Source organism: Zootoca vivipara, chromosome 2, assembly GCF_963506605.1.
Source record: "Zootoca vivipara chromosome 2, rZooViv1.1, whole genome shotgun sequence".
Classification (NCBI taxonomy): domain Eukaryota; kingdom Metazoa; phylum Chordata; class Lepidosauria; order Squamata; family Lacertidae; genus Zootoca; species Zootoca vivipara.
In genome coordinates, this window is record NC_083277.1 from 78,681,628 (window position 1) to 78,708,841 (window position 27,214).

At 38.2% G+C, this 27,214-nt stretch overlaps 1 protein-coding gene across 4 annotated transcripts in view; it reads right to left on the reverse strand.

Moving 5' to 3' along the window:
• TENM2 (teneurin transmembrane protein 2) overlaps window positions 1–27,214 on the reverse strand; it is a 645,216-nt gene that overhangs the window by 251,509 nt on the left and 366,493 nt on the right. For 2 of the 4 annotated variants that reach the window (XM_035105136.2, XM_035105137.2), the window contains exon 3: window positions 24,934–25,143. The exons of 1 other annotated variant lie outside the window; for it this stretch is intronic. In XM_035105136.2, the coding sequence (XP_034961027.1) occupies window positions 24,934–25,143 (210 nt within the window). Of the gene's footprint in view, window positions 1–24,933; window positions 25,144–25,659; window positions 25,712–27,214 lie in introns of those variants that run through there. One more of the 4 variants, XM_035105140.2, reaches the window with a different exon arrangement.

Here is a 27,214-nt window from a genome sequence, read left to right on the forward strand (position 1 = left end):
ATATCCCAACCGTGTTCTTTTCCAGCATGCCCCTGCCTGGCACTCTCCCGGCCAGGGAGAGGGGCATGTTGATAAGGAAGAGGAACAGCTAGGCGACACCTGCATGATGTGTGCATGTGAATCATGCCAGAAACACTGGGATCAGTATATGAGCTCAGATGTTACCTCTTCATTCAGCTTTAGTTCCAACACAGCTGCAATGCCCCTTGCAATGCTGCAGGGGATGCTGGAAAAGCAACTGGATTTTAACAACATAAATAAAAACTCACACACATGTAATCTAGGGCCACTTTTAAACAGAAAATTCACTAAAGTATATTATAGGGCCACGAAAGCATTCCCAACCATGATCCAGACAATCTGAAAAGTTACAAGGGGCATTCCTAAGGATATTTGGGGTCACACCAAACAGCATGGTTTCTTATTTTGGACACAAGGTCAGATAGGATCATATTTCATAACAAATAGTGTGTAACAAAAATGGGAACCCCAGAAATGAACTAGAAGCAGAAGCAAAAAACAACAGTCCTTCTTCAGGGAAATTTAGAGAATAGTGGTTCAAAATTCAGCTGTGCCATCTCTTCCATTTCTTAAGGAGTTTTAAAAACATTTGTCTTTTTTATTTTGTGAACCACCCTGAGATCTGGGGATGAAGAACAGTATACAAATTTTACTATTACTACTCAAATTACAAATAAAAATATACACAGAGCCTGGATCTGTATTGACTTTGTATTTTCTCAGTGTGCTAAACCCAAATGTAATACATGTTAACTGGATAATATTCTTTTTATGTATCTGTTATTATCATAGCTGTCAAGTTCTCCCTTTTTTAAAAGGGAAATTCCCTTATGCTGAATAGGCTTCCTCGTGAGAAAAGGGAAAACTTGACAGCTATGGTTATTATCAAATAATAAATTACTAGTGCAAAATGTGTGCAACCTTTCTGCTTTCCAAATTACAGAAAACACTGTTGTTTGGAGGTGAGCTCTCCAATATTTTAAATATGGGAAGAAATGTGTCATCTCCCACAGCAGAAGATTATTATACTGATAATTTTTTATTTATTTCAACAATCTGGTTCATTGGTTTTAAAATAGTAGCATTTAGCTACCTTGTTTATTTGGATAACAAAACAAGAAATAAATCTAACTATCATAATGGAGGAGGTTAAGGAAAAACTATTAACAGCCAACAAATACACACAGAGATTAACTTTAAAAGGCTCAGGGTTTTTTTCAAATCAAACTCTCTTCCATTTATTCCACATGAATCCTTCACAGATTAGATTTTTTTTAAAAAGTTAAAGCCATTTAGAAAAAAAGTAAAAATAACGCTGCTTCAGTGTGTTTCCAGCTAAGCAGCATAAACAATAGAAAGTAGCAACAGTAGTATTCAGCTAAGCCAGGACTATGCTTTCCAGGAACAGTGAATAACTCATCTTTAAATTATAATTTTCTGCATTCTATGACTTCCTTCCTATCCATTGCCACAATATTCTTTTATGGAAATAAGATTTATTTATTTGCTGGCAGTAGCATTCCATTACTTTTGTCAAAACTGTTTTCATGTGTTCAGTCATCTCTGCATTCTTATAAACTAACTGGATAAGCAATTAACATTCACCAGCATTTTAGGCTGGCGTGGGAGGGAAAAAAACCTTCATCCCACTGTTGCTAACATAACCTCTGGAGGCGTACGCTAGTGCAAAATGACTGCATCTCTGTGTCGGGGGAGATAAGAGAAGTGACACAGATTAAAACAAATTGTTGATCCACACCAGAGAGGAGCTCAGCAAACAATAGAAGTAAAAGCATAAATGTCAATTTGGGATGATAAAGGATACAATCTAAATGTAATACGAGAGGCCTCCAGATAAAAGCAAGAAATAGAAATTACACATTACTGAAATAGCACAATGTAACAAGTGCATGCATGCGCAAACACATACACACATATATGCATGAATATGCACACAGAGAAGTCCACACAACAAGGCTAATTGCTTGGTAACGTAGATAAAAGGCTAGCACAATTATGTTGACAAAACCTTTTAAAAATTTGGTATGTAGATCACAATGCAAAGCCTTGCTTGCACTCTGGGCACATTTGTCATAATTTTCAATGCCTCTCATGTTTCCTGTCCCAATTTCCCACCCCTCTTTCTGCTTCCTCTGCATTAGCATCTCAGAGTAATTGCCCAGGGGGGAGATGTCTGCAATACCCATGCATCTTTCCTGACAGAGGAGCATGGCCAAATGCTTGCCATTTATTCAGTGGAGAAACTCTGAACAACAGCACTTCAACAAGGTCAATCTCGTGTTGTTTTTAATGAATGGGCCTCATTCTGAGTGGGCCTCATCCTTCTTCCTCTATCCCATCCAAAGCACATCCAGAAATATTAAAATGGTTTGCCTGATAAGACAACGTTTTAAAAACAAAGAGCAGCCCAATGTGCAGGCTTCAAAATTCTATCTTCTATTATTTAAACGTTACAAAAATAAAGAAAACAAAGAATTAGAAATGCAAACCATAACACATCACAACACTAGAGTTCAGCTCTAAAGGAATAATAAAGTACTGATTCATACAAAAATTCCCTTTACTAATACTGTAACAAATATATGAACTTAACTGAAAGTGCAGAGAGGCAGGGCCAATATTGAGTTCCTAGTCCCTCTCCTGTATATGTGAAATGAAGTTAGCACACCCTCCTGGAACAGCTTCATCAGGATCAGCACCCAGCTAGCCATTTCCCCTTCTGTGGAGCTTGTCAGATCTTCCAAACTAGAGCTAACAAATATAATGCAATGTTTCTAATGTTTCCTTGGACTCACCTTCTAATATCTCAAAACCAAATCAGTTGTTTGGAGCTCTTCCTTTTTACCAGAGTACACACATTGTTGAATTATAATACTTGCTGTTTGTGAGCTGGTATTATAGATATTTTAAAAGAGATTCAAGCAACTGACCTTCCTAACCATTTCCTTCCGTTTTCCCTTAAGATCTGAGCATTTTTAGAAGGATGGATCTTTCTCCATCTCCTAATAACTTGAGATGCACTTTCCCCATTGAATATATGAAACTGAATCAAGAAGCAAGTGACAAACTCACTACTCGTAAAAGCAAGTGTTAAAAGCAAAGTTAGCAATGAGAAAGTCACTTCTGTTGTGTTCATTGAAATATTTAGTGCACTGGGCATATAAGGAGGTACGGTACCAGGCCATCAGCTTTCCAGTGACTTTGTAGTGCATTCCTCTGCCATGAAATAAATTGGCTTATTTTGGGTGAAGAGACAAGAAAATGTTTTGAGGTGACTAAAATTAATGTTAATTAGAGTAGAAGTATACTGGGTTTTTGTTTTTTAACCCAAACAATTAGCATCAGCAGGAATTGCCCAGCTAATATATACTCTATTAAAAGGGAAGATGTGAAAGCACTTGTAGCTCTAATAAGCCTGCAATAAGATCCCACACTCCCTGTTTCATGCTATAATAAATAACGTGGTTCTTGCTAACTTAAGCCAAACAAAGGAGTAAGTTACCATCAAACTAATTACTGTGTATCATAGGCACATGCAGTCATATTTAATAGAGGAGCAACAAACAGCTCTGCCCTTTGAATGCTGAAGCAGGCAAGCAAAGTACTAGAAACTGGTGACAGGAACCGTGCTGGATCTGTTCTCAAGGACTGGTGGTTTTTGCTGATCCACTGAGAAAGCTGTTGTCTGGAACAGTGGATGTAGGTGACTGACTCATTCATCCAATCTGAATCTCTTTCAGCATGTCCTTCTGTACCAGCTTGCTGAACAATGTCAAAATAAAGTTTTTAAAAAGCCATCAGTAACTCAAACCAAATCTAAGCACTTCATTTTTACAGATGCACTGTAAATACAACAGGCAAAAGTTCACAACAGAAGGATAAGAACAGACTAGCATGTCTGAAAGCAGATTTGGCAGCAGAGTTCCCCATGGAGAGAAAGCCCTGATCGTAGTATTCATCTGACAAGAGAGCCTCCCTACACTTCTGCGCTGTACTCCAGCATAGTGGTTTCTTGCACTATGAAGGAATACTGTACTGGAATTTTTGGTTGTTGTATATTGTTATAAGCCATACTTTTGCCATTTCTTGAATTATTATTATTAGTAGAGCTCATTCAGTATGCAGTGTTTCAGAGTAAGCCAATGTAGGGTTGCCATATGTCCGGAATTTCCCAGACATACCCAGAATATTGTAGTCGGAAGCAGTGTCCCGGCAGAAATTGGCTAAATATCTGGGAAAATCTGGACATATGGCAACCCATGTTGGCAGTGTCCTTTTTTGCAAAAAAAAAATTGGGCAAAAAAGTGTCCAGATTTTCACTGTTTGAAATATGGCAACCCTAGCTAATGATTCTCAAAAGACTCCAGCAGTCCAGCCTAGCCCAGGAATAGAGAAGCTGCTCCAGAGATATTGGGAAGGCCTGCAGACTGTCAACTTTCAGGCCTGCTTTTGACTATTTGCTGAGATCAAAATATTAGGAGACTTTTTTGAGACAATGGAGAAAAGTAGGGCCAGCCCTATTATGAGATGGAGCAAGATAGCAGATATCGAGGGGCATGGGGAGAAAGTGGTGGTGAGAACAGAATGTGCCATATGTTCTGCCTTGAACTCCCTAGCCTGATGCCCTTATGTGATAAGAAGGAAGTTGCCCATTTGCTGTTTTTTGTGGGGGTATATTGTTTATGGAATATATGTTTTATAAGTTATCAATAAGTATTATAGTCTCAAAAGAGGCTAGGTTCACAGTTCAGTAGTTCATCAGTGGCGACACCAGGGAGCAATGGGGAGCACAGAAGGGGGAAAGTATATTTCTAGGTAGCTCAGTAGTGTTCCATATGCTAAAATCTCTGAATGAAAAATAACAGTATATGTTAATCACATATGGGAGTGGGGCAAGCTCCTTGTTTGGGAGATGGTTGCCCTTCTTGGGCACCACCCATGTAGCTCATTGGGGATGGGGTGGGGGGTATTTCAATAGGAAACAGGTGAGAAAATGAGTCCCACTACCAGATGACGGCAATGATAATCTTTTGACGAAAGAGGATGTAGCAATAATTATAAGTGAAATGGAGTGGGGGTGGGGACACACAGGAGAAATAGAAACTTTATGCCCTGCCACACAGTCAAAGGAGCAGAAAATGAGGCTCCTGGTGAAATCTTTGTATTCTTTAAGGTGACTAAGCTGTGAAAGTTGTGGGGAACCCCTTACAGCAGTTATTTTTTGGTGCACAATGGGCTTGGGTGGGGGAGAGAAACTGGAAGTCCTGGCGTGCAAGAGGGTGGACATCACTGAATTCACCATATAAATTTATTATCTGAACACATAATTCTACATTAAATTCCTGGATACATTAACTGTTTTATATTGAGCATTAGTAATTTCTCCAACAGGGGAGATCAGTGTAAACTATTAACAACAAATCAAAAGGCTAGATAATGTGCATTTTACCCAAGTCTTCTATTTGTCTAATTGGCTAAAACTGCTTTCCTAAATGTCAATCACTGCTTTGTTAAAAAGCAGGAGAATTTCTTACAAAGCAAATGATAATAGTGTCTGCACATTTGTACTTGGATCTCTGGTTCCATAAAAGTTACTTTTGAGTTTTCTTAAAAGCTGTGCATTATGGTGGGCCAGGGCAGGGAAGGGCAATTAACTGCCTCTGTGAGGATGTCCATTAACTGTGTTTTTGCTGGCATAGTCTCTGATTAGTTGTTCTTGGTGTCACCTGTTTTCACACCATTTGGGATTTTCTTTGTTGTGTGTTCCTGGCTTAATATCTATATAGGATTGGTCTGTGAGTTACCGGTAATATAGCATTTTAATAATGTCTTTTATTTCAAGGTTTCTAGATTGCATCTTGCAGATTTTTTATTTTTTATAGCAAAACAGGTATTTTCAGTGTAATCCTAACCAGGCCTGGCTCTAGGTGCAGTCCCGGTGGCGTGGGGTGCCAGGGCGCTGGCCTGGCAGGGGGGGTGCTGCGCGGCAAAGCCGCGCGGAAGCCATGCTGTGCACTGCAAGGGCGGGGGCGCTGGAGCGATCTCCGCACCTCAGCGCCAGGGTGCCCGACCTGCTCGAGACGGCCCTGATCCTAACACGCACTGTGCTAGCACACTACTAATTAAGAATGGTATGCATATTATATAATCAATAAATAAAAGCACCTCTCAAATGGACAGAGAGAAATTTCTACCTGGGCACTGAAAACTCACCAGATATCTCCGATAACAGAAATGTAAAGAAAGTTATTATTTTATGTAGCACGAATGAACCACAGTTAACCTATAGAAAGGGGTAAATGGGTCATCTTATTATCCATTTCAAACAAAGGTGCTATAATGTCCTCTGACAGAGCACAGTTCAAAAAACTACCTTCCATTTCTGTACTTTGACATTTTCTGAATTCTAAAAAATGAAGTCATTAATGTTAATGATAGGCTTAAAGCTTCAGTTAAACAAATATTTTTAAAAGGGTAAAACCAGATTGAAAGGAAATTTGCCTGTTTTAAAACTCTGAAATTTGAAACACAAATCTGTTCTCAGTAATGCACAGTCCATATTTTCAGTATGGAGGACAGAATATTTAGGTTGACAGGGAGGCTACAGAGAAATTTTAAATATAATAAATCAGAGATACTGCTAGAAAGTTTTGTAAAAGAATCTTAGAGCTGGAAGGGACCCAAGGGTCATCTAGTCCAACCCCCTGCAATGCAGGAACCTCAACTAAAGCATCCATGACAGATAACCATCCAATCTCTGCTTTAAAACCTCCAAGGAAGGAAAGTCTACAAATTGGCGGAGCTTCATGCTCCAGCAGCGGGGGGGGGGGCAAGAGAGCAGGTGAGGGAGGGGCTGGTGCACGTCCTGGGGGCGTGACACACTGCCTGCAGGGGCGTGGCACCCAGTGTGTGCAGGGGGGGGCGGCTGCGATGGCACCCCAACGGGATTGCGCTGCCGGGGGCGGTGTGCTCCCCCTGTACTCCTCTTCCTTCGTCAGTGAGTCTATAATATCCCGAGGGAGACTGTTCCACTGTCAAACAGCTCTTAGTGGCAGAAAGTTTTTATGCATGTCTAGTCAGAATTTCCTTTCTTGTAACTTGAAGCTATTGGTTCAAATCCTACCTTCCAAAGCAGGAGAAAACAAGCATGCTCCATCCTCCATGTGATAGCCCTTCAGATATTTGAAGATGGCTAATTGTGTGAAAACACAATTTAGATAACCTGGAACCTTAAACCTTTTGATAAAACACTACAGTATATGCATATATTGCTGAAAGCACTAAACCATTATCATCTAAGGATAGTTTAATACTGGAACAAAAGCTAGATCTAGAACTACTTTATGATTTATACATAATCATACATACGTTTCTTCTCTGCCTCAGGACAACAGAGAAGAGCAGTGGTAGTTTCTCTAGTAGCAGTAACTATATAGAACTAAAGTACTTTACTGCTGATGTTACTGCTGCAATAAACCACTGATAATAATACGTAATGTTTAAAGTGCTTCACCAGCATTACCCAGTTGTAATCCTTGAAACAATCCTGTAAAATAAATCAGTATTATCTCCGTATAGCAGATGGAACAACTGAAGTTGAGAGAGTGTGACTTAGAAGAATAGGACTGTTGAGTTGGAAGGGACCACAAGGGTCATTTAGTCCAAACCCTGCAATGCAGGAATCTTTTGCCCAATGTGTGGCTCAGACTCACAACCCTAACATTAATTGTCTTATGCTCTACCAACTGAGCTATCTCAGGCTACCTAGAAAGTGCATGGCAGAGGTGAAACGTCTGGATTTATAGCTCATTTATAGACACTATGCTATACCAACTCTCATACTGCCAGGGCCACCATACACCAGTTTACACACTGCTGTCCGAAAAGGTAGGTAAACCTGCTACGTAGGTCAGTAAGGAAAGCAGAAGCTGAGAGAAAGTGGGTTGTCTAAAACAATTATCTGAATTCACTGGTGAGGCGAGATCTGAACTGAGAATTTACCAGCTCATTCTCTTAAACATTGTGCTTCACCATTTACCATTGGACCATATGAATGGCCAGGTTTGCACATAATGCTAAAATATTGTTTAAATCAGGCACCCCCAAACTTCGGCCCTCCAGATGTTTTGGACTACAATTCCCATCATCCCTGACCACTGGTCCTGTTAGCTATGGATCATGGGAGTTGTAGGCCAAAACATCTGGAGGGCCGCAGTTTGGGGATGCCTGGTTTAAATCAAAAATCAAACCATGGCTTATGAATTTGGCCTTGTTAAAAGTATAGAACTTCTTATATGAAGTTCAGTGGTTATGCAGTAAAGTGGTTCAGAACACAGTTCAAGTGTTAAATCACAGGATTGTGGTGTGCAATTGAGTTTTACTCATAAGAATAAGCTTACCCACTGACACCTCTCTGGACACGCTGACAGTTTCTGTGAGAAAGCTTGGGACATGAATGCATTAGATGCTCACTCCTGCAGCGCTGGCAGGTGTGGGATACATCAAATAAATTTATTACATTTTGTGTTAATAATGAAAATTATAGAAAAGCTAGATGAAAGTGCTCTACATCAAGCTAATTTGTAGCTACCTTATGAGACAATAACAAGCTTCTAACAGTTTTTTAATTTTTCTAAAAAATAAAATAAAAAATACACTAATTATGCTTAATGTTCCCTGTCGCATTAGCTTTCATGGTAATTATATTTCAAAACTTTTGCAATTAGGGTGCAGTTAATATTGTGGAATATTGCAATTATTTTTCATTGTGACACCTCTATTGAAAACTGGTGGCATAATGATCACATTGTTCAACTAAATCAGAACTGTAGAAATATGGCAAATGAACCAATTACAGATTATTATTTCTAATTACAGATAATGCCATTTTCCATGCCTTTGTCCAAAAGAATTTCTCAAAAAATGCACGTGCTCACAAATGAGCACACACATACTCTCTCTGCTGGTCACAATCCAAATCAGCACATACACATGTTCTACAGTGGTTCCCAACAGGTGGTCCGGGGACCCCCAGGGGTCCGCGAGCTATGCCAGAGGGGTCCGCAAGATGCTATTAGAATAAAAAATATATTAAATATATTTTGTATGATAACATATTTTTTGTTTTGGCCGCTTCCTGCATGAGCAGAGTCTAGCGCAAAACTAGAATTAGATAGAGGCAGTAGTTCTGCTGTATGCCGTTAGGTGGCGCTTTACAAACACTACTGTTTTGCAAAGAGGCAGTACGCGTATTCTACTAACGCTCACCTCCCCAAGATGCTTTGCGCGCGTCGGCTTCATTTGTGCGCTACTGCGCAGGTACCCTGTTTTCTCCATTCCCCTCCCTTCTCCCTGGCGCGTGCTGCCTCTTTGCAAAACAGTAGTGTTTGTAAACAAAGCGTTGTTTTTCGCGGAAGCTACAGTTCGCCTAGTTAAAAATGGACCGTTGGTTAAAAAGTGGTTCGTTAAAACGACAAAGGTCTACAGATGAAGAGGAAGAACTGTAAAAAACGTATAAATATAAAATATATAAAGACTCTTAATTTGGCTCTCACTTTTTAATTTTAGGATTAGGAATTAATGGGGGTCCTTGTCACAATAGCGGCTCGATGAGGGGTCCTCGAGAAAATTTTGTTGGGAACCCCTGTTCTATATCATACTAATCCCCCCCTTTAAAAACAGTGACTAAGGGGTTTTCCATGAAGATTATGGGAAAGCTGAGCAAAAAAGATGTGTGTACAAACTGCATGAGAACGAACTGTCTTTTGAACTCAGTAACATTCATTTGCCTTTTTATTTATACTAATAAATTAGTATACATTTTTCAGCCTTGCAAGGTAAAAGATATAAACCAGTTCAAATAAAAAATTTAGAAACACTCATTAATGAACACTAGAAAACAAGCATCACTTAAATAGCGATCAGATCTTTGTGGGGAAGTGATGAGATCTGATAATAAAGTGCCTCCAGACCTTGGCAGTCCCATTCTCAAGCTGTGAAAGTGGGGGGGGGGCACTTCAGCATATTTGGGGGTTTAAGTAAGGATTAAGAAATCCTTAAGGCTTGAGGGGCACTTCTGGGAGCAGGGGATTTATATTTTTAGCAGTCAATGATTCCACAGCATAAGCTTCCTTTTTCGTTAACCGTTTCTCTGTTTATGAAAAGACTTTGCCAGTGATGGAAAAACTGTTTTCCATCCTAGGGCCGTTTTTTCTCCACAGTGCATTTGAGGTAGTCCCATCTTGTCATAAATCCCATTAAGTAAGATCCGATTATCATTTAGGTCACTCCTTTTCTTCAATGACCTCCTGCACTGTATATTCACAAGTCATTTGCTTGCGCACGCTTAGTGAAATAGGAGTAACAACCTACCCTAAAGGTAAAGGGACCCCTGACCATTCGGTCCAGTCGCGGATGACTCTGGGGTTGCGGTGCTCATCTCACTTTATTGGCCGAGGGAGCCGACGTATAGCTTCCAGGTCATGTGGCCATCATGACTAAGCCGCTTCTGGCGAGCCAGAGCAGCGCACGGAAATGCCGTTTACCTTTGCGCCGGAGCGGTACCTATTTATCTACTTGCACCTTGACATGCTTTCGAACTGCTAGGTTGGCAGTTCAACAACCTACCCTACAACCTGGTTAAACTGGGGTCTGTGTCAATCAGAACATATGCTGCTATGTAACATTGTTCTAATAAATTCCCGAAAATAGCAATGAAACTTGTAGAATAATTGTGTCCTGTATGCTTTCAAAACTGATAATAAAGCCATCAAATATTTTACTTACAATGATGTTTATTTGAAAGACAAATATTGCCCCCTTTCTCAAGTCACTCATGGCGTCCTTAACTATGATCAGTAGCATTTTAGATATTTAGCTAACTATTTATCTATGTATGCTATTAATATAATTTGACTGTCATAATAACTGTGAAACCATTCGAAAAACCAATCTTAATGAAGCAATTATCAGTTTTACAATGCAGGTCAAACAGTCTCGGGGGAAAATAAATACCTGGAAGACACCTAGCCTATATAATATACCAAGACCAAAAAAAAAAACCCCAAAACATGCATGTCAAATTAAAGGCCACAAACCCTGGGGACATACTATGCAGCAATACAGAGTAGAAGGAAGGAAGCTCTAAGCAGTGACTTCCAGATACCCAACAATGGCAGCTTAATCTTATAATCAGGCAATTCTGTTTTGTCTCTGGATTGGGAGTAACTGCACAATCCATTCTCATTCAACAGAGGACCTTTCTTATGTTCTCCCAGTCCAGGGAATCCCGTTAAGGGGATCCAGGGTGGAGGTGCTTCTGTCTAGACGCCCAGGTGGGGGCTGATGGGCCATAGCTCCACTCAGGCATTATAAAACGTAAGAGTGGATGGATTTTTATTTAAACAACGTAGTTTTATGGAACACCTCTTATAATTTTAATTATGTTGTCCTCATTCACACTGAATATCTTTAAAAGAAGATAAAAAGAAGAAAGATAAAAGAAGATATTTGGATTTAAAAAGTATCAGTCTCATAGACAGCTTGTGAAAAATATCTGTTACAGAAAGAACACAATAGGAAACCTATTCAGTTGTAAATTAGTATTTTTACAAACATCTGAATGTTCCATGGCTAAATTAATATCTATGTATGTGAAAAGGAGAAAAGTGAAACTATGCATTTACTAAATTTTTGACACTTATTAAAATACACACCTATGTTCTTTCTTTGATTTCAGAAAGCTCAAAATGCAGCTCTGCTTTTTATTCTTCCAAAGGTTTAATTTAATTCCTTGACTTGTTTTCTCCTTCTCTTTCATGTACGTATCTGATGACTCTCTGCAACACTTCTAACAAAGGTATTATCAAATTCTGTTTTCATTCAAAGGACATGATGCAGCCTTATTGATTTCAATGAAAGAGACTCAAATATTCACCTAAGTGTTCCACAGAAAACAGTCAGCAAAGTCTCAGTTGTGTTTAATTTTGTTCCAAACTATGTCCTATATAAGCACATTAGTCATCAACAATGGAGTATGTGTACCGGTATATACAATGTAAGTGTCACCTAGAGTGACCATATAGCCACAGTTGCTTGTGCAATCCTAAGTAAGCCCAACTGACTCAATGAAACTTAGTTCTGGGTAAATTTCAGAATTTTACCAAAGGGTTTCCAAAACAAGAAGGAATTATGGGTTTTCTCCCCCTACTTGGAGCACGGAAGAAAACAATGAGTGCATAACTGGTTGAAATGTCATGCAACATCAGCTATGCAGCTAATGAGATGACTGGTCCCTACCTACTACTATAACATAAATTGTATTATATTATAAAAAATAGGCACCGAAGAGACAAGAGGAAGGTGAGGAAATGATGATAAATAGGGAAATGATGTATTTTAGTTACATCATTAGATTTAGTCACAAGTAAGGTAACTTTTGAGGTGGGATCCAAAGAAAGATGCTTCAAGCCATTCTGGGAGGCAGTAAATGAGAAAGCACATACTGTTTTGAGGATCAAGGAAACCTGGATAAGCGAAGGTCACAGGAAGAGAGATATAACTAAACATATAGCAATGATGGGCTTTTAAAGGAAATGACAAGAAGCTTGTGATGGATCTGGAAGATGAGAGGAAGGCAGTATAGGAATTTAAGGAATTTAAGGGGAATATCATGTGGTTAGAACAACCAGAGGGGAGTAATTCTGGCAGCAAAGATCTGGGTAGACAAGTGAGTACTAAGGCAAGATAGTAACACCGAGCACAATAAAACTACCAATAGTCAAGGCAAGAGATGACCAGAGTGTGGGACAGAGTTTTTGCCAAAGTAACAGGTAGGAAAGGGTATGTAATTTTGTGAAGGGAAATGTTACATAATTTTGTGATGGAGTTAAGACTCAAAAAGAAATGAAATCTACACATGAACCTACAGAATCTACATGTGAACATATAGAACAGCCTTGCTGGATCAGACCAAAGGCCTATTTATTCCAGCATTGTGTCCTCACTGCAGTCAACCAGTTACCTATGGGAAGTTAATTAACACTCTCTTCTATATGACCCCCATCAACAGGTATTCAGAGGCGTAAGTCCTCTTATTCTGGAGGCTATATATATATAACGATTAGTAGCTATTGATGGCCTTATCATCCATGTATCTGTCTAATCCCCTTTTAAAGCTGGCCAAATTGGTGACTATTTGCATGTACATTATACCTTTAAAGCACATTGGAAGCGCATTCCCCCCCTCAAAGAATTCTGGACACTATGGTTTGTTAAGTATTGATGGGAATTGAAACTCTTGTGAGGGGTAAACTGCAATGCCCAGAATTCTTTGAGGGGAGAAATGCACTTCAAATGTGCTTTAAAGGTATAATGTATATGCAAGTAGTTGGGGCTGTTTGGGGGGGGGTAGGGGGAAACTGTATTTGATTGATTATATTGTTCTTATATTCAACTAATAAAATTTTCAAAAAAACCCACAAAAAACCTGGACAGCCGGAACAAATTAAGTTCGTAACTAGATGTACCACTGTACTACGTATGTGATGTTTGCCTCTTGTCTGTCAGGAACCAAAGAGTCCTTTTGCTTCTCTGGTCCTCATGAAGGGCAAATGCTAAACATTCATTTCCTCTGAAGGGCAGGCATTCAACACCTCCCTTTTCTGCCTTTTGATGTGACATTCTTTGTCTTCCCCCAGTTATCATCCTTATCTCACTCTTTTCCTTATGTTAATGCTTTCTCCATGCCTGAAACCTTAAAGGAGAATTAAAGGTGACCTGCTAATAGTTCCATACCCTTCATGAATCTGAATTTCATGTGTCCATATTTTGGAGAGCTAACATTGTGGTAATTGAGTTAAGGAAATGTATCTTAGCCTGTTCTCACTCACAAAAAGAGTGTATATGGGTGCCTGGGTGCATGCTTTTAGCTACACAATCTCAGCCAGCTATTAAAACCAAAATTTAGCCAAAGTTTCAAGAGGACAGGGGCAAGAAAACTTCTCAGAAGAGAGTTCTGGACCTTTAAAAGAAGATCCCATCTCTGTTTTCAGATATGGACTTCAGGGATAACTGGAGAACATAAGAGGACCTCACGATGATGACCTTATTGCATGGAGCACAGTCCTTCAGATATCTTCAGTCTACCATAAAGGTATTTAAAGTTAATTGCCAATTTGTTGGTATATGATAATTCCTGGAAGCCAAGATACAAGTTTGGGGCCAGTACTCTTTGGTGAGACAACTCCAGTAGAGATTTAAAGTCAAAAAATGTACAGCAAAGTGTGGAAATATAGGTGGCTAGAGTACTTTAAAATATGTCCTTCTAGCTGAGTCCCAAAATTTCCCTCTTCCCCCACCATAGGAAAAGACCACACATTTGGTAAGTATAAAATATTGGTTACAGGTAGGTAGCCGTGTTGGTCTGGATCGAAGTAAAATAAAAAAATTCCTTCAGTAGCACCTTAAAGACCAACTAAGTTTTTATTTTGGTATGAGCTTTCGTGTGCATGCACACGAAAGCTCATACCAAAATAAAAACTTAGTTGGTCTTTAAGGTGCTACTGAAGGAATTTTTTTATTTTATAAAATATTGGTTTACTTGCTAGTTCTTCAAATGTCTGATTCATGTTCTTTTTCCTCAGAAAAGTTGCACAGGCAGTAAACCTTAGCTTGGTTACAAAGTGGTAAAAGCTCCTAGATTATTGGTATAGGTCAGGAACTCATGAGTGGCTTGTGAGAGTCATGCAGCCGAGCTGGAACAATTAGCTCAAACATTTTCACATGCTGAATTTCTCAGGGGTGGGGTGGGGACAATAGGCTTGATTACTAATTTCCTTCCAAGGTAAGGGAAGTGACATAGCTAAGCCTGGCAGGGCAGCTTACCCTATAGTCTTAACCATTGAATCATAGAGTTGGAAGAGACCACAAGGGCCATCCAGTCCAACCCCCTGCCAAGCAGGAAACACCATCAAAGCATTCTTGACTTATGGCTGTCAAGCCTCTGCTTTCAACCCTTTCATGCATTAATTAGACTTAAGCATTTATATGAGTGTGGTTATCCCACACAATTGGACCCAGAAGCAAGTCAGAAACTACTTTATAGGCAAACAACTATCTTATAGGCAAATGCACACAGCAACACAAACAATGAACCTCATGGATGTTCCCAAGGTAGAAAAGAAATATATTATACAATGGATACCTCCCTCCTTAAAATATGCTTTTGGATGCAGCACCACCGTGTGTGTGTGTGTGTGTGTGTGTGTGTGTGTGTGTGTGTGTGTGTGTGTATTTGAGAATGAGTAACTGATTCAATCATTGCAATATCATGTTATTAGGTTATTGCACACAACCCAAGGCTGAAATCTGGTCCACATATGTATAATCCAAAACATCCAGTTTACTAGGGGAAAACCCACAGAAATATAAGCTCTATGTAGAGAATATTCAACCTGGATTTGGGTGGGTGGGTGGGTGGAACACAGTGAAACCACACACCCAGCTCAGATTTTTCTCACCACTAGTTTCACAATATCATCACATACCGTAGCTTTGCTTATAATGCAGCTGCAGAGGGAAATGTGTACACCAGCTGCCACCTTCCCCTCCTTTTTGCCTCCATTTAATCCTCATGAAAAATTGCCAAAATGTACCCCAATTTTACTTCCTGCAAATGGGATAGCGAAATTGGGGGCCCATTTTGACTCTACCATTCAAAGCATCTTAAGAACATACTATTTGTATATCTTTACTTTGAAACAAGAAGCCTTAAAAATAACATACGAAGTTGTAATTTTGCACACGTTGAGACAACACCAGGCATTCAGAATACTTAATAGTCTGCACACCATTTCCTTGAAATGGAACACATAAAGTGTATTCCAAAATGCAATATATTTGCAGACTTCTAGAACTTTAAATTTGGTCCAAGTTTGGTCCAAGATTTAGTTATTACAAAAATCTTAAAACCAAACTACTGTATTGGACATTGGTCAAAATCTGAGACATAAAGTTCACTTCATAACAGAGCCAAGCACAGCTTCACAAGTCACACATGGAATAGAATCCTGTTCCATGGGGCTTCCATTGTATCGCCCCACCCTTGAATTGGGTTCATATTGGGGCAAAATAGACTCCCGGTAGCAGCCAGAAACATATCTATACTTGCAGAATGCAAGCTTTATTAACTTTACAGAAAATGAGCAGCTATTTTTGTGATTGGCTATACCTTTATACACAAAAGCAGAATATTAGTTCAGAAATATGTTTGAAGGTCCTTTATCACAGCACCTTATTTTCTCCATAGTTTTGAACATTTCTCTCACTTAAGTCTTTGGTGTGTTAATGCAGGTAGGTTTTCTTCCTTCCTGTGATAAATGAACGAATACAACTATCAAACTACTAAAATAAAAACCTAAGACTTTTAACACTTGTTCCAGAGTTGAAACAAAGATGCTTATGGCAAAATGTGACTAAATCCCAAGAGATCATCTCACTGAGGCCTAAAGGGCTTTGAACTCTAAGCGAAATCATAGAATCATAGATGTCTGAGCAAGGCACGTCTGATGGAGAGGCAGTGATCATTACAACAGACGGAAATCTATGGCAATCTTCACTTACATTCTAAGAGCGAGGGATTGTTTCTGAACAGCCCTTTAGAATTTCTAAGGATCAGGATTGAAATTAATATGAAAACCAATCAATTATGCATTAAAATGTGTGAAGAAAACTGAAAGTTAGGTCAGCTTACACTGCAGACTGAAAGAGCCAAGGAAAGAAATAGGTAAACCCATGGAAATAAAATGTTTGCATGTGATACTTCTCTCTTTCTCTGTATATGTATTTTTCTCTGTATATGTATTTTGCGGGTCCTTCCTAAGCACTTGTCTAAGCTATGTACCATAAATTGCATGCCACAGCATAAATGTAAACAAGTTAGGACTTTAAAGCTCGGTTCTGTGAGTCACTGGACTGGTGTAGCAGCTCAGAGAATTGAATGTGAGAATCCCAGGCTGGTAATATAAACACATCAGCTGTCTTAATTAGTTTAACCTAGTCAGAGCCTCAATGGTCACTGTTGCTGTGCTGTGGGGCTTGATGTCCTTCATGTCTAATTCAGTAGGTAAGTAGTACAACAATTGCACTACTGTATAATAATCCCATAAATCAGGGATTACCAACATGGCACCTATGGGCACCATATTGTCTGTGAATGACTTTATTTGTGCCCCTTGACAGGGGCCCCAGGTACTGAATTTTTTCTTATAAGTAGCCCTCCTAGAAAGAAAGTTATAAAGCAAAATAGGGCAGGACAAAATACAAGCAGCAACTGTTTTAGGCGCATTCAATATGTATTGCGCCAAACCCAGAAGTGACCTGAAAATGTGACAAAAAGGGGTGGGGCGGGAGTGGAACAGGGTGTTTGCAGCCTTTTTCAATGAGTGTTCCAATTATACACGATTGCACGCAAGTTCACAATGACCTGGAACGCAACCCACACAAACCTGGGAGTTGCCTGTAAAGGTTTTCTAGGAAATGAACAAGCCTGCCTGCTCCCACCTGTCGGTGTTTTCTGGGCAGCAAGCAATGGAAATACTTGGGGTCCCAAAGTACTGCTGTTTGCCTCACCTCTTTAAAGCACTTTTGCTTCTGTCTTATCTTATGGACAGAAATTCAATAGGTTAAACCTACTGGAAATACAATTATGAGAAACAATTCACCATAACTGTCTGTACTCTCTCTAAATTTTTGTTATGCCATGCCCTCCTTGGCAGACATGTTGTGTTATGCCATTTTGTGACTGCACTCTCTCAAAATTCAAAATGTGTCCTCAAGTTCAAAAGGTTACTGACCCCTGCCACAGGCAATGGCATGCACTTATGTTCTCTTGAAAAAGAACCGAATTGTTCTGTTCCCTACATAAAACATGAACAAAATACTTCCAGACATCAGGCAAGTGCTCTTGAAACTGTCACAAGGTGATGCCAATTTCATGTCATTTCTGTTTTTTAAACACATAGCTAGAATTAGTGGGTAGTGATGAGTTTTCCATGCTATATTTTTAGAGAAGTTAATCACCTGTCTCCTCACTTAATCATTATCTTATAGTAGGCCTATTACATGCATATGTCTTCAAATCAGTACAGCATGAGCATACAGTAGGCTAATTCAAACGACCTGCATTACCAACTCTTTCGTTGACATATCAAATTTGAAATTAACTGTTAAAACAGAAACAGCAAAGAATCTTGCATCACCTTAATATTATGCCTAAATTTTAATAGATTAGAGTTTATTCCATAATAAACTGGATAGTTTTTAAGGCGCCACAAAACTTACTTTTGCAGCAGCAGACTAATACTCCTCATAAAATTTCTAAAACATATGATTGGGGGGGGGAGAGAGAGAGATACAACACCTTGTCCCTGCTGCCTTAATCTGTACCATAAAGGGAAAAAATGAACTTTGCACTGTCAATCCAATAGTGACTTCAAAGCACTAAATTCAGTTGTTATAATAAGTGTAAGTGCTCAAATGGAACATTTTTATCGTTTTAACAGCACACAACAATTGCATGTGACCCTGTGATTTTTTTCTACATAGCTGGGAGTCAAGCTTTGCCTTATCAATTAGAAAAAAACAACAACCTGATATTCTCTCAAAATAAAGCAGAAATGGAAAGGACAAGAAAGCACACTGTCATTTTATAATGGACATGGGCTGCAAACAATGCAAATCTAACTGACTGACAATGTCATTGGCTCATTTACAATAGGATATTGAGATGTGTTTGAAAAGGAACCAGGATCTGGCCCAACTGGAAAAGATTCCCTACCCTCCTTTACAAAAAGGTCTGCAAAGTCAATATGAAGCCATGATGACCATAGCATTTTTGTTGATTCCCACTACTGCACCCAGGCATGTGGTGTGGTTGACATCTTATTCAATCTCACTGTCTATCTTGAAGCACCACACATCCAAAGGTGTTCATTTGAACTACACCAGGGTGACCACCAGTCATCCATAACCATCTTGTATTACAGTTTGTCTTCCTTAAGCATCATCTGTGTGGCCTTAGCTTCATAATACATTTCCAAAGGACAAGAATAAACCATAGTTTTCCAGTTTGGATGTAAGAGCAGGATATGATTTGCCAAAAACTAGTAACTAATTACTCTGGGAGCACAATGAGAGGGTGGTTTTTATTTACCAGTAATTAAAAAATAATGACTTCCATGGCTCTGGAAAGTCTATGCTGTAACATACAAGTACTCCTCTGACCAAATATAAATCAAAATAATGATTTAAGAAAAACCTAACCCAAATCATGCAAGGAAAAAAAGTAATGTCATTGGGCTTTTGCACCTCAACCTAATAATGATTTAATTCTACATCTTGGGCATACCTGGCTTTTCTTTTCTTCCTTTGGACAAATTCTTCATGTTGCCAGTACTTCAGGATCTATTGACTTTCCATGAGCCGTGCACCCATCTGGATGGCAACAGGGGGTCTGTGATGGTAAAGGCCCGGAATTCTTAAGCCAAAATATATTTCCAGGGATTTTATATATTTTTATTTTTAAAAAAGAATTGACCAGCTCACTCCAGTTTGAAAAGTGCCAGGGGATCTTTAATGTCCTTACTACTGAGCCCACTTTAACACAGAAGAGAAGTTCCTCTAGCGATCTAGCAGCTACAGAAGTCAAGCTGGGATGGATACGCATGCCTAGGTTTCTTATCTACAGCTTAAACCAATGTCCTTTTGGCAAAGAGATGAAGGCGCTACCTACTGAGCTGCCCAAACCCTTTTATTTAGTCTGTTAAAATAACTCAAAGTCAATGTTTTTTTATTGCGCATAAGAAAAGAAAAGCTAAGGATTCAGGATTTTTGTTGTTGCAAATGTATTTTCTACCATGTAAGCTGAAAAATACACAATCCATTTTTTCCCATTTAGTAAGGGGTGATACTCAGCCATCTGCAGGAGACTCCATTCTGTATCTGTGGGATTCCGTTTTTAATGATTTGTCATAGGGCTTTAAATTATACTGCTAGAAAATAGAGATACCCATTTCTGTAAACCCAGATTGCAGAAGGTCATAAAACAGAATGTTTTAAGCTCTCTTAGAAGAGTGTATGGGAACCACCAAGAGGGATGAAATACAAACAAAACAAAACAAAATAGGGCTCCTTTAGGGCAGTGTTAGTACTGTTAATTTTAAGATTATATAACCTTATACAATGTACTGTTCATAATACACCACTTCAGAAATAATTCAATACTGCTTGCTCCTTCACAATAATTTGTTTTATTTGTAATTCATTAGAACTCACACTCATTTCTATATTATACACACAATGGCCATGTTTATAACCATAGTTAATTTTACTGGCATTACCACAGTTACTGTGACTGTAGAGACCACTCCTGCTTCATGCCTCCTCCAAGAAATCATGATCACCTATAACTGAGGATCATGGTCTGCTGCACTCATATAAATTGTGATTGGGGAGCCAAGAACAAACCACAACCCCCAGTTCAAAAGGAAATAAGCCAGAGATTTCATCTTACTCCTCCTTCACTCTTCCCTTAAAATGAAAAGCAATCTGTGCCTTCATGGTAAACCATTAACTGTGATTTACCATGATAGGCGAATGTAGACAGTATAATATGAATCAGCTGACTGAATATTATTCAAACCAATATAATGTTAATGTATCAAATGTTTTTTTATTTATTTTGAATAAAATTATAGGGCTTTAGTGCAAGGCTGGTATTTGCTAAGGTGTGGCATTGAAAATCAAGGTAACAACAAAAGATTAAGAACTGCTTGACAGTGGAACTGTCTCCCTCAGGAGGTGGTGGACTCTCTTTCCCTGGAGGTGTTTAAGCAGGAGTTGGATGGCCATCTGCCATATATGCCTTAGTTGAGATTCCTGTATTACAGGGGTTTGGACTAGATGACCCTTGGGTCACTTCTAACTCTACAATTCTATTATTTTTCTCTTTCATCAGTATTATTTGCAACTCAAAGAGAGTCCTTGCTGCAAGCATGAAGAGCATCCTTTTAATTTGTAACTCAACATATAGAGAGGTCTCTCACCCACAAATGGGATTCTAGATTTGGGCATCAGTATCTATTCTTATTTTGTCCAAAACTACAACTACTAGAATAATGTAATTGCAATAACATGTACAGATACAACGTTGCATTTATTGCAGTTGGGATACACACAAAAAATGAATGAAATGAAAAAAATGTATTAAAATCAATGTATTTTAACTGCAAAAAATGCAAATGAGGACCAAAAATTGCAATTGTATACTGGCCACCAGAGCCAGTATAGTTTCATCAGGACTACACAAACTAGGAATAAAATATAACCCATCCCTCCCCTCCCCAGTCAAAAATTCCCATAAAAAATCACTTCATCTGCTATGCTTCAATTAGACTGAAACCAAGGAATAATGAGAAATTATAGATATTATTAATTTATACATATTTTAAAGTATATTCTTTTCTGGTTTTCTTATAAATACTTTCCAGTAAGTTGGCATTGTATTTGAAGAAAGTGCATTTTTCTATTTAACTTCAACGCTAGTTTTGAGCAATTAAACGTCATTCTGCAGTAAAAAGGTTGAATTCATTTGCTGTGTGGTTTTGCTAGTTATGATTGATGTCACTTCTGCAAATGATAAACCAATCACCTCAATGATGTAATGTCATTTTAAGAGTGCTAGAATCTAATTTCTCTCAAACTGTAAGCTCTGATGAGTTCTAATAAAGATTTATTGTAGATTAAAGACCTTCATAATATCAACAATGGATTGCTCATTTGATGAGAGATTTGATTATGTATTTCTTTAAGCATGGGAATTTTCCATGTATATGAAGAATGGTTAGCAGGAAAGGCACAGAGCAGTGTAATCAGATGACTATTTGCTCATCTTTGGAAAGACTCATAATAAACAGATCTAGGAATTAGAATCTAATTGTGAGGGTTGACATAAACACAAGTATACATTTAAGTCAAGTACAGTAGCATAAATCATTTGTCTAAGTGATACTTTATTAAAGGCAACAAAATGAACTTAGTACACTAGTTCAAACTCACACAATTATTTTAAACCTGCACCCAACAGTGCCTCTATTTGTTAAATCAGGACAAAAAACAGTAAACATGTAAAAAGTAAATATCTCACCTAACACCCTTGCATTTCAAAATCTAAGAATTCTCATCTACAAGAAGTACTAGATACAAATTTCTGCTGCACCCCTCTTCATAATAATAATAATAATAATAATAATGAATCTTGGCTCTAGAATTTTTAAGGGTGGAAATAAATGGGCTATCAGTTTGTTAATTTATAGCAGCATGAACTATTTTGATACTTTGAAAATCAGACTGCGAACTGCATGCATTCTTACTAATTTATTCAGGCGCAATTACTGCAATGCTCTTGTACATCTTGAAAAAAGAAAGAAAGACTACCCAAAACTACAAATACATTAAATCATCCAAGCTACACTTACAGGTTCCAGGCTGCTACTGAATCAGAAAAGTCACAATCTAACGCCACTGAAAAATGTAGATATTTATCCTGCAGTGCTACACATATCAGGAAAATGTAGCTGAAACGTAAGTGTTGCATATTTACATTCAGGACTGATTATTGTTGAATTACCTGATTATCCTACTTTTAAAATGAGAAGTACATAACCAGAGCATATGACCTATTTCATGCTCCATTCTAAAAAGGAAGGAAGTGTGAAAGTAAAAATGCCAGAAGAAACACAAAGCAGCATGGCGCTTTTAATGATTTTTGAAATACTTTAAGGTTTGGTTGCAAGATGTGCTATAATACCAGCAGGTAAATGAGCAAAGTTAATTCAGACCCCCTTCAAACAGACCGGCTTAAACGTTTAGGATCAGGACGTTAGCCACCTTGAGTCTCATCAAGGAGAAAGGTGGGGTATAAATAAATGCATAATAATAATAATGTTTAAACCTATTTTGCTGTCCATTTGTTTTAGTTAATTTATGGACTGTGTACTATCCACTAATTTTGAAGTGGTTTATAATAAAATCAAAATACATAAATATACAAGGAATATGATTTCAGATGATTAATTTGGAAGCAGTAAATGCTAAATAAATAATATCCATATCTATATAACTAAAATTGGAGAAGACAATACTAGACAATATTATACAAATTTCCACAACACCTCAAATGGTGAAACCTTAAACTTCCATGTAAGCATACTTAGAATAACAATTTAAGGTGGCAACTTTTCTTTATCATGAATGGTGGCTATCTTTTTTCATTAACAAAATATTGACGCTTTTTCATAATACAGCACCATACAAAGTATACTAATCTAAATGAAAACAAAAACAAAAAGGAGAAAAGAAAATGCAAAATCCTCTCTCAAAGGTAGATCTTAACCCTTCTCTCACACAGAAAGTGGTGGACCTTCCCAGCTCACACTTTTGCAAGCTTCCCTTTGTTCTCCCAGACATCCCTGCCTCTCACACGGGGTCCTTCAGCAACCATGAATGGTGGACATCTTAAGAGAATTGTGATCTCTTATGCTTCCTTCTCAAGAGAAATGAGAGCAGATTCCACCTGAAGTTCATTCCTCTAGTTTTACAGCTCATAAATGCTGAGAATACTGTTCACTATAATGTGCTAAAGAAAAAACTCAAGTAAAAAGTTTTATTCTATTTACTAGTTCTGGATTTACACATACATTAAGCATTGTGACATATTAATAGCATATAATAAGCAGACATGTCACACTACTTTAAAATGGTACTATAACAGAAAAATTGGGATAAGATTCTTTACTTTTATTTTTAAAGAAGAGTTTGGAATTGATATCCCACTTTATCACTACTCGAAGGATAGTGATAAAAGGTCAAAGAGTAAAAAAAAGGTCTAAATTTGAAATGGCAGAGCCTCCAAAGACTTTATACAGAATCTAAAATGATACTGAATATTGGAATGAGTATTGAAACCAAACTAACCTTTAAATGAAGTGAAGAATCAGTCTACTGGTCTGTTTATTTAGGTTTCCCAAATTTTCGATGCCTGTATGTGAAAACCACCTGTACCTGGTTTTTCCAAGTACTCTACAATGCTTTTACAGATCTGAACTCTGACTAGTGAAAGGATCTTCTGCAAGCACTGAGTTATGCAAATCAGAACCTACTTTCTCATGTAAGATGGAACCTACTTTCTCATTTAAAAATACAATCTAAATGTTTTATAAGCCAGAAGTCAATTTCAAAGGGCATCACCATTGCAAGAAGAAGAAGAAGAAGAAGAAGAAGAAGAAGAAGAAGAAGAAGAAGAAGAAGAAGAAGAAGAAGAAGAGGAGGAGGAGGAGGAGGAGGAGGAGGAGGAAGAAGAAGACTGGAAAGTTAGGATTAGCTGTTAATACCGATATGAAGATAGTATGAAACATAACAACAGGGCCAGCTTAACATTTTGCATTTTAAAAGCCAATGTATTATTCTATAAAAATGCAAAGCAGTGAAAACCCTATCGGTTATATTTTTCTTACAAACTAGTACAAACCATACATGAAGATTTTCATCAGTTAATAAGGCACATTAATGGTTTCAGTTTCATATAGGTAACTATTAATTCAAAGGAACACTCCCAAATAAAACTTTGTCGATGAGCTATCAAATGAATATTCATCTATCAAAATATAAAACATTAATCTAATAAAGCATTCAAAACCTCCAGTTCTTCACATTTACAAATATTTGCCCATTTCTCACAATGTTCATGCTTGAGTCACTGTTTTCATGACAACTAGAAATTGCTCATTTGAGCTAAGAATTTTATAATCAAATGCCACATGTATAGCGTTTCCTTACCACTGCTGGAAGTCTGCTGTGGCCCTGAGCATGCTCTTAGCAGGTATGAATTGGGGGAGAACTCCTCATCAGGGTTGGTATCCATGATTTGATGGGAAGTATTGCTGTCTAGCAAGGGCATCTGGCAGCTAACTGGTGGTGGATTATGGGAACTGGGCAGCTGAGCGGATGGGAGAAGGCTAGACGAGGATGTAGGTGGAATGGGACGACCTGGGAAAGAGGACAGAGGGATCAAAGTTCAGCAATGAATGTAATGAAAGAAACCACAAACAGTAACACTGAAATTGTTTGTTACCACATATGATTACAGTTGGGGCTGAATCAAAATACCCATTGTCAATTGGTATTGACTCTCCCCTTTGCATCATATTCAAGACAGTATGATCGTTGTGTTGACAAGGCATTCCAAGAAAGGGGATTGGCCTCTCCTGATAATGTCGTCACAGCATCAGCCTGTATCAGGCTATGTGAACCGATGCTAGATGAATGAAAATAAAACCTATTTGTAAAACAGCACTGAACTTACACACTTAAATTCCCCTCATCACTATTTTTTTTATATAAGAAAGTTTAAATGCCAATAATTTGTTTTAGAGGGAACAAGCAGTTTTCTATACCCACCAATTGATCTAGCATCAGCATTATGTTTGAGGAGATTCACAGATCCACAGTCATAGAATAAAAATCCCACTTGGAAGCATTTTGTAAGCCAGTTATTTTCAGTACCTAAAAGAAAACAGCACTCCTCCCTCTGTTGTTTTCTGCTCTGCTGAACCAGGGTTTCTGAATGTTGTAAAGAAAAATGATATGAACTGGACTCAGAAAACTTGACTGACACATTCAAGCCCGTTTAAAAAACAAAAGCATTATTCGCAAAACAGCTTCATATTGAAGCCTCCATTCACTGAGAGATGGGAGTGAAAGGCAACAGGATTAAAAAAAATATCTCTCATAAGTACCAGTAATGCACACCTCGGTAAGCCATTGCAGATGTTGCTCCATGTTTGTAAATTCAGGAAATAAATTAATTTGATTCCTTAAATTTGAATCCTGGGCAACTTGTGAGAGAAGCTGCAAAGGACATTGGTTTTATCCAGAAGGCTCCAGCCCAAGAAAAGACTCAGGATCCTGGCCTCTCAGTGGGAGAGGGAGACCAGATTCTTGTCAATGACAATCAGGCAAAGACAAAAGATCAAAACAAGATTTGGCTTGGGGGGGGGGGCAAGAAGGAGAAAGTTGGGAAAGGGAATTGGGAACAGGGAATGGAACAACAGGAGGAGAGGTGGAGAGAGGGGGGTGGCATGGAGTGGGCAAGAGATGGGAGTGGGGTGAAAGATATAAGGAATTTTAAACAAGGGATGGATTAAATGGTATGAAAATGGATTGTTATAAGGAGCTGGTTGGGGTTTACAGGGAATTGTCAACCAGGGGAGGGAGGGGGGTATCAAAAATATGGGTAATAGATCAAGAGTGAGGTAATTAGATTTAATAATGGGGAATATTTTTTTAGGGTATTTATAGGCTAAGGGGTTTTTATAGACAGAATATTTTTAAGGGAAATTATAGGATTTAAAATTAATTAATTATGTGAAGATTCAGATACAGTCATACCTCGGTTTATGAACACAATTGGTTCCGGAAGTCTGTTCATAAACTGAAGTGAACTTTCCCATTGAAAGTAATGGAAAGTGGATTAATCTGTTCCAGACAGTCCGCGGAGTACTTAAACTGAAGCGTTCATAAACTGAAGCGAACTTTCCCATTGAAAGTAATGGAAAGTGGATTAATCCGTTCCAGACGGGTCCGCGGAGTACTTAAACTGAAGCGTTCATAAACTGAAGCATGGGTGTAATTGGTTCCGGAAGTCTGTTCATAAACTGAAGCGTTCATAAACTGAAGCGAACTTTCCCATTGAAAGTAATGGAAAATGAATTAATCCGTTCCAGATGGGTCCGCGGTGTTCATAAACCGAAAATTCATAAACCGAGGTGTTCATAAACCGAGGTTCCACTGTAGTAGTATTAGAGGAATTTGTTAAATGGGGAAAACTGCAGAAGTTGGGACTAAAATGGACTCGGGAAGGGAGGGACGGGGAAGTCAAAGATATGTTAAAAGAGTATTAGATGAGATTGAATATTTTTTTCTTTCTGTTTTCTTATTACTTTTTAATTTTTTTCTTCTTTTTTTCTTTTTCGTGATTTTTCTTTTTTGTAAGCTTTTCGCTTTTCTTTTTTTCGTAGGTTAAATGTTTATGTTATGATGTTATGATAAATGTTTTAAG